The sequence below is a fragment of the Elaeis guineensis genome, chromosome 1, assembly GCF_000442705.2.
Source record: "Elaeis guineensis isolate ETL-2024a chromosome 1, EG11, whole genome shotgun sequence".
NCBI lineage: Eukaryota > Viridiplantae > Streptophyta > Magnoliopsida > Arecales > Arecaceae > Elaeis > Elaeis guineensis.
In genome coordinates this window covers 145,820,725-145,833,161 of record NC_025993.2, presented here as the reverse complement: position 1 = coordinate 145,833,161, position 12,437 = coordinate 145,820,725, and the positions used below count along the sequence as shown (strand labels likewise).

The window sequence follows — 12,437 nt, the reverse complement described above, 5'->3', positions numbered from 1 at the left end:
ATCCACTCAAGCAGGAAAAGATTATCCATCTTGATTATCACCACCTCCTTTCCCAACAAGATAGATATTCATAAGAAACTAAAACATGTAATGCCACGGTGTCGCCAACAACTCCACCGAGTTCTCTCTTGAAAGTTGAAGTTAATAAATTACCTGTGGCAATCGTACGTGGGACGTTCTCATGAGTTTCATGAATATTCATTGGAAAAACGCTATATAAAACTTTTATTTTTATGGAAAACAAACTGCATCATATATGATGAATCTTATGTTGCATAGGAGATTATCCAAGTATTTTCTTCTTTAAGAAAAGAGGGGAAAACATCAGCACTTTTTTTATATACTTTTTATTAGCATAGTATTATTATTTTTATGGGTACATTTTAGCATTATTAGTTGGAGCTCACAAACCAGATATAAATTTTTCCAAATCCAACACATTTTATATCGCCGCAAAATTCATGTTGCATTAGTTATCTCAGAAAATAATTCACCTAATAGAACTCTTAGAAAGGGAGAAATGGACTAACAATGAGGACTACCGCTCTCCTGCTGTGCCTGCACTGACAAAGATTCTTCTCTTGGATGTTAAGAAGTTCTTCAAGACAACAAGCGGAACATCTTTCCTCATCCACATGTACAGCGGTACCTTCTTGGATATTGTTACTGTGATTAAAAGAATAATTTACTGGCCTAACTAGTTATAGTTGTTCATGTTTGTGTCCGGGTTCTCTTGTTTATTTCATAGCATCTCCATCCTTTGTCCAGGACATTCTTCCATTTCAAATGTTATATGCTTAAAGGGTGACAGCTGAATATGTAATTAAAAATATATATAATTAAAAATATATACTTCGACGTTGCATACTTCTCTTTTGTTCCTGATCCATTCCAACGGTATCAATTGATCCTATATTGACGAGTAATGTTTGTAAGATTGAACAACTGAAAGCAGTAAAATTCAGAACTATTTCTTCATGCAAATAATTTGATATATACACATTTTTCCTTTAAGGTCATATGCTCATATTCCGCTTTTAAAATTTATTAAAGACTTTCTTCTTTGATTGTTTCATGTTTCTGCAGCAATACATAATCTTTTCTGGGGTCTAAGAGAAGGTACTGGGAATGGCAAACACATTGTCACCTGGTGATGGTATATCTTCTTATTGGTCAATTTAGTCTTCTGTGGATGATCAACAGCAGCGGCTTAATTTTAACGTAGATAACACAGTAAGTGAATGGGGACAAGGTGTTAATTAATCAGTTGATCTTGATTTGCCCTTGCATTGTTCACAATAAGACAGCAACAGGAGTCACTGACAAGTTGGCAGCTGTTAGGAAATTGCTTTGTGAGTGTAACATCTATGTCCCACACCAATCCGAACAATATACACCACCAGATAATGATTCATATCTTGTACACTTTCACATGAATTATTACGTAGCATGTTCCTGCTCTTAGAAAGGTCGCATAAATAAATATGGACTCCACTTTACCTCTTATTTCTTAGCTCCAACCAAACCAATGGCGGAAAAAAAATAAAATAAAATTTAGGTCATACTGGGGAAAGGAATGTATCATACACACCACACACACACCACACCACATTGGAGAGAGATGCATCATATATATATCCAATTTAGTAGCGCTATGTAAAGCTTACTGTTTCACCTTCGCCTCACTTGACTGGAGAAGAAGTTTCTCAGCCCTCTTTGTGTTTGATAGAGAGAGAGAGAGAGAGAGAGAGAGAGAAGAGAAGTTTGCAAGGTAGAGTGTGTTAGCCGGCCGTTTACCGTTCAGCAGATGATTTTGCCTTGCTGGAGTATTATCAATTTCTGATCTCATATAAATTTGTGATCTTAATTTTGATGACATTTTTGCTATCTTAAATCACTTAATATTGCACCATTTATTACTTCATCTTTATGTTTATGTGTTGAAAGACTACTTGTTCTATATGGGTGAGATTTCTCTTCATGTGTAACCATATCCCACTTAATGCTATATTTTAGGGATTAGAGATGATTACAAGCATCCTGCACAGTTACATGTTGATAGTGTCATCAATATTGCTCTCAACCTTGGTATAATCTTGCTTTGTTAGGCATATAAAAAGCTATTTCTTTGCCTACTAGGATGGACGTTGTCTGTGCTAGCCTAAAAACCCAAGAAACAGCTAAGATAGTCAAATCATAAAGGGTGCATTTGCTTCTCATTGGAATCGAAGTGGATGGAACGTTGTATTTCCCTATGCACCTGAAGATATTTTTTTAGGAAGAGTTGAATAGTTCTGAAATAGAAATAAAAATGAATGACTCCTATCATAGCTATTTGGTTGGGAGAGTCCTATTTCCATTCTAATTTAAGAGAAAGGGAATGTTTCAACACCCTAAAATTAAACCATATTTTTTTAGTATTTAAAATCTATTTCAATTATGATTCTCATCACGATCAAATGCATTGGGGATATGTTATTCGATCCTCATCTCAATGATCATTGTGATTTTGATTTCAATTCTAATGCAAACCAAATTCACTATGGTTCATGACTGGAATTAAATCGGAAACGGAATAAGATTGAATTTTGGAGGAGAGATGGTATTGAATTTTGAGGGATCTAGAAATTTTCAATCCTCCATGGAATCATAATGGAAATAAAACTCCTCTGACCAAATGGAAATAGATTTTTTTCATTTCCATTGTTATTCACATTCTAGAGTCCATTTTTCGCTTGTTGGACAGCTTCCATAGCAAGTTTATAATACTGTCGCCCCATAACAACTTAAATAACCCTCGTTAAGAGGTGCACTTCCGCAAACCAGATTTCTCTAAAGGCATTTGTTTGACTAGAATGATTACTTAAAAACTCTATCAACTTAAAATTTGTTGGTCCTCTACCCTTCAATCCTACTGCTGTATGATCTTGATTGATTTTATTCTCACAAATTTTCATTTAAATCCTTGACCTTTATTGGTGGAATCTGAAAATTGGATTGTTGGGAAAATTATTTTTGGGTTCAAGTTCTGTAAGAAAGAGGGGGCAATCAAGCTGTTGCATAAAACACCTTACATTTTTCTTTTTTTTTTCGAGAAAAGGGACAAAAAGTTCCACGCGCGCAAATTTATGGGTCCTAGAAGTTGTTCTCTTTCATAGAACGATGCTTTGTGAAAACCAACTAAATAATGCTTCGCCTTGACAGATTCAAAACTTAATACACCTGATATGACCTCAAAACGAATTCTAGCTTTCATCTCAAAGCTTGGAAATTTCAGACAACCACATTGGTGTGCATTAGATCAAGCTTTGATGCCACGGAGCAATGACTTGGCTGCACCTTCTGGTTCTCTCTATTACTTGGGACAAAATTAGACTTCAACTATGAGCCAGCAAACAGAGAAGTCCACCTCCTATCTATTCCCTTCCATTCTCTGTATGAACCGAGGGCCTCCCCTATTCTATGCACTTACAGAGCATTACATTCTTAGTTCATAGTGATTTAGCACTATCTGTGCCTGCACTTTAAGTAGAATCATGAGCATCACCATCCACCATGTTAAATTTTAAAACTTAAATGAAGCTAATATTCGATATCCTGGAGATATATAACATCCAAAACTTCCACCTTTATTTCCTCACAAGCTCATACAGTTGGGCATTCTATGTATATTCATATGTAGATAAGGTTTTAGTTGACAACCAAAGTGGAGAGGGAGAGAAAGAGAGAGAGAAAAAGAGAGAGAGCTAAACAAAGAACATGAGCATCAAGAAAGGCAGCTGAAAAGTTCTCCAGCAGTTTAGCAACTCAGACGGTGAGATCTGAGCCAACTCTTCTCTACAGCCCTCTTGAGGAAGCTCCCCTCCTCCACCACCATCTGAACTGGCAAGAACCCAAGCCCATTTGCCACAGCAAGCATCATCTCCCTCATCTCGGCGCGAAACTCCTCCAAGTCCACTGTTCCATTGCCATCATGATCGAACCGGGCAAACAAGCCGTGGTAGACTTGAAGTAGCTCATCAGGGCTCAATCCCACTTCATCCACGCCAAAGTGGGTCTCAAGCACCCTTAGGCTCATCAGCTCCCTCACCATCTCTGCATACGAGAGCAGGCCGTCATGGTTGGTATCGAGGCCGGCGAACCGGTCCTCGACTGACAAATTGAAGGCCACTTCATCCTCCACAAAGTTGCGGATTGTAGCTCCGTCTAATACTTCTACACTCATCTTTGGATCAATGCAAATACTTGAAGAACTATGAAGAGGGAACTCTGTTTTAGGAAAGGAAGGTGGTTGGCCTTCTTATTTATAGAGAGGTGCAGGAGGGGGTTTGTCATTGTTACTGTAGCCTTTGATCGCCTGTTGTTTTCGTGGTCAACAGTTGGTCAGTGATTTATTTTTCTATGGGCTTGGTCCGCTAGACCTTTGGTGGTGGGGCGGCTGGCCGCAGTTCCTCTAGCTTGACGTGTTGACTGGTCAATCCTGGGACAAAAAGAAAAGGGAAGGTCAACCTGGTCGAAACCCATTTGTGAATCCCATAGAATCCTTGCAGGCAACGCAGCAGAGAATAGCAAGTTCTGTCTCGGTAATGCTTTGGAATATTCTATTTTTCCGGGAACAATACCAAGGATTTGCCAAAATATATTCCAAGTCAAGAAGGGTACAGGGAGATCATGTCGGCCAGCGGTGCAGAAGGTTAAAGAGAGGCTTTAAGTTTTTTTTTTTTTTTTCTTTTAAACCAAAAATTAAGCTCCCCTCTCCCGCCACCGTACGGCCAGGCGAGAGCGCAACCTCATTCACACCGTGAACATCATCTCCCTCATCTCAGCTCGGAACTCCTCCAGGTCTACCGTTCCACTGCCGTCATGATTAAAACTGAATGAAGGGATTCAAAGTGCTTCGAGACATGCACTAGTGGGGGATCCTTGGCTATGGTTAATATATTGAGGCCTTTGAAAGGTTCAGAGTGCTTCGAGATCTATGCTATAGGATATCTTTAATTAACTATAAACCATATAATAAGACTACTTTGAGATCCATATAAACACATAAATGAAGATATTTAGAGTGCTTTGAGATTTGTACAGTAAATGATCCTTAACTTTGGATCATATACTGAGATGTTTTGAAATCTATGCAAATAGATGAACAAAGTTTGTTCAGAATGCTTTGAGACTTGTGCGGTATGTAATCTTTATCTATAAATCATATACTAAGAGTTTTTTGAGATTTATATTAGAACTTCATTGCATAAATAACTGATATAAGGGATATTTCGATCAAAATATAATTTTGTGCTACCATTTGATTGGCATGTGATACCATTTTACTAACGGAGATGAATTGCTGAATTTGTTTAGAACAATTTGAAAACTTCGAGCATCGGTTTGAAACTTTTAAGATTAAGAGGATGTCTTTGGCAAATGTCCAAAGTTGAGACTGCATCATTATAATTTTTTTAAATATTTTTAAAAAATATAAAAAAATTTGAAAATCAAAAAAATTGATTTGATAGGTGCTTAGTAAAAGAGAATAAAGACAATGTGATGTATCAAAGGCACCGCAATCGATGGGATGAGATATGTACATCATATAAAAGCTTTACAGGATACCAATTATATAATTATAGGCACAATTATAGTGATATGACAAAAATACACTATAATTACATAGATTGGTCAACTATACAATATCATAAGAAAATATATGCTATGACTTGTTTTCTTATATGGTATTACTTGTTTCCTTCATCATATATAACGAGATATATCTCATGATTTATTTCCTTATATGCATTTGTTTGTTTCCTCCGTAGGGAGATTTATGCCATAATTTGCTTCACTTAGAATAGCAGTAAATCTCAGCAAGATTAATATGTATGGTTGGTGAAGTATATTTGGTGGTGTTGACGGGTGATGTGCTATCAACATCACTATCAATTCATTAACCTTATTACATGATGGAACAAATATATTTATATCGTTCAAAAGAACAAGAAAAACAAGCATCTTCAATGTGTAAGTTTCTCTGGAACGTTACAACTATAATTTTCAATTCTAGGATAGGTCACCAGTCCAACCATTGGATCATCTGGTCAAGAGTATAATTACATGAACAGTTAAATTAAATTAAAATAGTTATAGACATGTTCGGAAATATAAATTTGTTGCTATAATAATTATAAAACCTGTGAATGTGTCTCAACGGTTTAGATACCAAATTGCTTACAAAACTGATGGGTTTTTCACAAAATCAAGTAAAACTTCTAATTTTTTTAAGACCTACAATAATCAAAGACCAGATTCGTCCGGTTTGCAATCGGATCAACTAGTCTAGACCAGCTATGGGGTCAATGGAATTCCACACCGTCAAAGGAGAGTGATCAACTTTCTTAGGCTTTTTCTTCGCCAATTTCATTTTTGACCACAATAGGTAGCAAATAGTCACAATTATAGCATTCGCATCTAATTTTTAAGAGAATCCGAAATTTTTTTTCCCCTTCCTGTATACGCACCGGTACGCAATAAATTGGTGCAGAGAGCATTATATTTCCATAATGAAAAAAGTGATGGCAGCGATCCTTAAAATCTTTAAATTTTGGCGTAGCCTGTGCTCCAGTATTTGTGCTGGGAGTCCTGATGTGCTAAAACCTCTCAACTCCTCTCTTTGTAATATTTGGTATGAAATAAATCTGTGGGGGTTTCTTCACCCCTCCATTCTTCTCTGTTTATTCACCTCAACAACACGAAACTCATTAGCAATTGGTTCTTACCCGTACAAAAATCACTCTTACGTACAACACACAGACATCTAAATCTTAAATCTTCTAATTTTATAGCTGAACACTTGTCCTCTTCCTTCATTTATTTCCTCAGACTGGTATTTTCCAATACAAGCAATCCTTGCAAGAAATTGCAAATTAGATTTGATAGAAGACATAAGTCTCAAAAAATAAAATAAAATAAAATAAGACTCCTATGCCTCATACTTGGCTGCCTCCCTCTCCACAGCCATCTTAAGGAAGCTCCCCTCCTCCACTACCATCTGGACGGGCAAGAACCCGAGCCCGTTCGCCACCGCGAGCATCACCTCCCTCATCTCGGCCGGAACTCTTCCAGGTCTACTGCTCCGTTGCCGTCATGATCGAACCGAGCAAATAGACCGTGATAGAGCTGAACAAGCTCGTCGTGGCTCAACTTCACCTCATCCATGCCGAAGTGGGTCTCCAGCACTCTGAGGCTCATCAACTCCCTCGCCATCTCTGCGTACGAGAGCCGGCCATCACGGTCGGTGTCGAGGCTTGCAAACCGATCCTCCACTGAGCCGTTGAAGGCTCCCTCATCCTCCACGAAGTCGCGAATGGTGGCTCCATCCAATATCTCTACGCTCATCTCGGCTTCTCTCTCTAGATATATCTGCACTCCCGATCGAGTACAAGGAGAAGAAAAAGGTAGGTAGTAGAACGTGGAAGAAGATCTGCGTTTAATTTGACGAAGGAATGGTCTCTGGTTGCTTATTATATATCGCTGGAAGGAGACCTTGGGCTTGCCTCTAGCCCTGTGGGCGGTGGCGCGTGTTGGTTTGTACCATTTGTTTCATGGGAGCCAGGGCTGTTGGCGATGAAGGGTAGGGTCAATAAAGGCTAGAAGAGTTCCTTCGCGTTGGGACCAGGTTTTGTCAAGGAATTCCGGTGGCTTGGGTGGGCTCGCATGAACCCACCGTCTTTGTGGCTGGTTCATGAATTATTTCATGCGGATGCTTAAACAACGGCTCTGATGATGGTTTTGGCTACCATTTGTTAAATAAGGTATATATGCCTTTCGGAAACATCTCAGATGTTGATGTTTAAACAACCTCTGTTGATGGTTTTAGCGACCGTTTGTTAAGGTATATGCTAAGGACAATATTGGAATATGCCTTCAGCATGCCTTTAGAAAACATCTCAGACGTTGATGCAGGCAATTCCGGCTACCTCATTGGAAGTTTTATGCCTTCAAAAGATTATATTGGCCCAAGTTATGAATACATACAGCAACACACAAACTTTGTTGAGAAAATTATGGAAACATCTCCTAAAGTTTGGATCATTTTTACTTCGCACCTCTTGCATTTGAAAATTTTCAACGAGTCTCTAAAGTTAGTTAAATGATTCAATATGGTTCTGAACCACACTCGGCATCCAATACCATTAATAAACCATCTAAAAGGACATAATATTCTTCTTCTTCTTCTTCTTATGATATTCTGTTGCTTCTTCTTCTCTTCCAGGAGCATAATGACTGTCATGTTCTGCTTCTTGCTATTTTTCTTTCTTGGATTTTTAGGTATTTTAATGGAGGACTGAAAAAGCCTTCTTTTTCCTTGGATTTTTGGGAGTTTTGATAGGCTTACGATGTGGAAGAGCTGTAAGATTTTGCTCATAACCAATGACTCCCCCTCAAACCCGATGTTGTGGTCCAGCATTGTGCCACCCTTCCTAAAGACCAGGTTCCTGAGAATAGCCAAACCCCTTCAGTGACCCTTATATTAATTAGTCAAGGGCATGTTAACTTTCCGGAATGGGCAAGACCATATTGAACCATTTAACCAGCTTCAAGACCAGATTGGATAATCTAAACATTACCTCATGGGGAATGAAGAATAAAAACTAGCTCTCCTTCAAGAAGCAACTTGGGCAATAAACTAAACCCAGGAGTTCTGATTGCCAAATTGTAGCCGGATAATTAATTTTTAATAATAGAAAAGCCACCGAGTTCAATCTGCAGTCCCACTTTGATGACAGGATCACGGTTCATTAGTTTTCAAGAACCCACAAATTTAGCTACACCTTTCTCGAAAGGTGATGGTAGAATATCTGAACTAATATCTAGCGAGAACCAGGAGAAGAAGTTCTATTTATTTCCTCATGCACTCCTCAGCACAAATTTATCAGCAAGAATCAGAGATTATATACAAAAAAAATAATAATTCAACAAGGTAGGCAAATTCGAGCTCTTATTTATTAGTATATCTCATTTTAAAACCAATAGAAAGCATGGGAGAAGGAATCTTTCATTTACTTCCTCTCACCGATCTCGTTAGAAAGAAATCCATCAGCAACTTATCATTCAACAATTTAAGCAGGGACTAACCCACGAATCAAACTAAATACAAAAATAACTCGATAACGATAAGTCTAGCCGAAGACCCCTGCGTAAAAGTAAAAAAGACACTCTATGCCGCCAACTTGGCTGACTCCCTCTCCACAGCCATCTTGAGGAAACTCCCCTCCTCCACCACCATCTGCACCGGCAAGAACCCGAGCCCATTCGCCACGGCCAGCATCATCTCCCTCATCTCTGTCCGGAACTCCTCCAAGTCCACTGCTCCATTGCCATCATGATCAAACCGAGCAAACAGGCCATGATAAAGTTGAAGAAGCTCGTCAGGGCTCAAACCCACGTCATCCACACCAAAGTGTTTCTCGAGCACCCTAAGGCTCATCAGCTCCCTCACCATCTCTGCATATGAAAGTAGGCCATCATGGTCGGTGTCAAGGCTCGCAAACCGGTCGTTGATCGACCCATTGAAGACCCCTTCATCCTCCACGAAATCACGAATTGTGGCTCCATCCAATATCTCCACACTCATCTTTTCTTCACCACGCAAGCACGTACACCTCCAAGTGATGAGAGAAAATATGAAGAGAACGTTTTGTTTTGAGGAAGGAGCGGTGTCTGCTTGCTTATATATAATGGGAGAGACATTGGGCTTCAACTTAGCCCTGTGGGTCATGGCGTGTTGTTTTCCACCCTCTGTTTCAGAGCGGGCATGGCTTTTGAACTTTGACACGGGGATTCTAAGAGCCAGAAAGTGAATGAGAAGTTGACCACCAAGAAGAGACGAAGTCCATACAACCAGACGGTCAAACAACACCCGTGCTACTCGTTCTTGACACGAGGTCGGCAGGTTTTGCGTGACTTCGAGCTACAGCCCAACAACCAGCCCACAGGATATATACCAGTCCAACCTCTATTTCCACGAGAAGCGAGTCATCCTGCCCGTGGTATGAATGGTCTGGTCTGGCTTGAGGTAGCGGTTGTGCCGCTGAATCTAATTCATGCACTTGTACTAAAAAAAAAAAATCTAGGTCATGCGCTCGTGTTGTTTTGCAGGTTAATTAAGCATGGGTTAGTATCTAGACTTGAGACAACAGCACTAATTAATGATGGTTTTATCCACCTTCACATCGTCACTTAAGGTATATATGTACTAGGAAGATGCTGTAAGCCGTGAAATGCCTTTTGAAACATCGCTTTCATCCATGTGTATTCTCTTAGGTGTCACATATATACTCTGAGGAGAATGTTGATGGCAACCGTATAGAAAATTGTACACGTTCATCCGGCATATGAGCAACTACGACCGTTTACGTAATGCCTATTTTTAAACTATTTTGTGATGGTTATAAATGACTATTTAGTGGTAGTTATTTTTTTAGATTATAATTTGCAGTATTATATTGTACATCATGATGTTTTGATTTCAAAGCAACATTTTTTTTTTTTTTATGATCATGCTATATTACAAAACATGCCGATGTTTTAACCCACGATAATGGCTTTATCTCACATATATATGTCATCATAAAACTTGGGTTGTGTTGCGGTCAATCCCCCGTCGTCCGATCGCGAGGTCACACACCTGCAAGAAAGTCCTCCAGACCGGAGATGCCTCCGACGGGATCCTCGACGATCAAATCAGAGAGACTAGGCAACAGTGGAAAATCAGAGGCTCAGCTCGAGAGGGCTAGGGAAAGCTTGGGGAGCTGGAGGGAGCGTCAGAGAGCTTGAGAAAGCTTACCAAGACTGTTGCCTTACCCCTTTTTTATAGCAGAACGCAGCGTGGTCCCGCATTAATGGTGCAGAAATTGGAGAATTGTCAAATACGGGAGCTGTCAAATCACCGGGGCTGTCAAATCACCGCAGGTTATCAGAATCAACCATGTCCTTGGCAGGACAATGCTCCAGGCGGTCACACAGCACGTCCTTGACAGGACAGCAGCCCATAGCGTCGTACGGCATTTGGAAGGGCTGGCTGACCATACGTCGGTATTCGGCTGTCGGGATGTCGGTGATGACTCGGAGGCACCGTCGGCTGGTCTGGTGTCTTGCTTAAGTCGGACGTCGGCTGCCACCCCCGACAGTGAGTCGGTAATATGGGTTGGTCGTTCGGTCGGGAACAACATGGGTCGGTTCGGCCGACACACCTTCGGCCGGATATTGTCGGCAGCCGTCTGTCGGGGTCGTCCGTCGGTCGTCAGTCGGAGTCGTCCATCGGGGTCGTCGGTCAGAGTCGTCCATTGGGGTCGTCCGTCGGGGTCGTTGGTCGGAGTCGTCCGTCGGGGTCATCCGTCGGAGTCGTCCGTCAGTCGTCCATCGGGGTCGTCCGTCGGAGTCATCCGTCGGGGTCGGTCGGGGTCGTCCATCGGAGTCATCCGTCGGGGTCGTCCGTCGAGTCGTCCGTTGGTCGTTGGTTGGAATCGTCCGTCAGGATCGTCCGTCAGAGTCATCCATCGAGGTCGTCTGTCGGGGTCATCGATCGGTATATCCCAACAGTTGCCCCCCACTCCTGAGTCCGATGTCGTGTTGGCTCGCGTGAACACGTGGGCGACGGCTTCGGACGAAAAGAGTGGTTTTCCGTCATGTCTTGCCCCGACTCTGGCGATCGCATCAACGAATGATCTGATGTCGGTCGTTTCGACAGTAGGTCGAGCATGCACGTCGGGTCGGAGGTCGGCCGACCTCCGAATGTTGCTCGTCGACACGATCATTCCGCAAAGTCTGATAGTCGAGTAGCGTCCGACGTATTCGGATAGGATAACGATGGCAAGTCGAATATCCATTGTCTGGCCCTTGGTCGGGCGTGCACGTCGGGACGTATGATAAACGGTGGCAAGCCGAATATCCTTCGATCGATCGTGACGAGTCGGTATGTCGCAAGTCGAATATCCGTTGACATAGTATGTCGAGTCGTATGATAGACGGTGGCAAGCCGAATATCCTTCGACCGGTCGTGACCAGGTCGGTATGTCGCAAGTCGAATACCCGTTGCCCAGACCTTGGTCGAGCGGGTATGTCGCGGTTGTCTTTGACGTTTTGTCCTTTCTTAGTCGAAGCTAAGTTGGCAAGTTAGCCAGCCGCGTTGGTTGAAGCCCTTTGCCTTCAGAGGCGGAGGCCGTCGTAGATATTTTGTCCTTTCGATCTTCGCCGTAGAATTTGATGTTTCATCGGTGATCGAAATGCAGATTCGATGACCGAAGCGTAGATTCGACGATCGAAGCAGAGATCGACGATCGACGATCGAGCCGTTGGTTCGATGATCGGTGATCAAGCCGTAGATTCATCGTAGATCCGACGATCGACGATCGAGCTGTTGGTTCGACGATCGACAATCCAGC

General features: G+C 41.5%; 2 protein-coding genes and 1 non-coding gene across 3 annotated transcripts; all 3 read right to left on the bottom strand.

Moving 5' to 3' along the window:
* Window positions 1-3,799: 3,799 nt before the first annotated feature.
* On the bottom strand, window positions 3,800-4,225 carry LOC105038947 (uncharacterized). The gene has a single exon (XM_073254567.1). The coding sequence runs from the start codon at window positions 4,223-4,225 to the stop codon at window positions 3,800-3,802; it is 426 nt and encodes a 141-aa protein (XP_073110668.1).
* Window positions 4,226-6,828: 2,603 nt separating this feature from the next.
* LOC105038948 (uncharacterized) lies at window positions 6,829-7,508 on the bottom strand. Its single transcript, XR_012137943.1, has one exon. It is a non-coding gene; the product is annotated as an uncharacterized protein (transcript).
* Window positions 7,509-8,975: 1,467 nt separating this feature from the next.
* LOC105038949 (uncharacterized) lies at window positions 8,976-9,787 on the bottom strand. Its single transcript, XM_010914886.4, has one exon. The coding sequence runs from the start codon at window positions 9,770-9,772 to the stop codon at window positions 9,212-9,214; it is 561 nt and encodes a 186-aa protein (XP_010913188.2). The 5' UTR covers window positions 9,773-9,787; the 3' UTR covers window positions 8,976-9,211.
* Window positions 9,788-12,437: the final 2,650 nt, after the last annotated feature.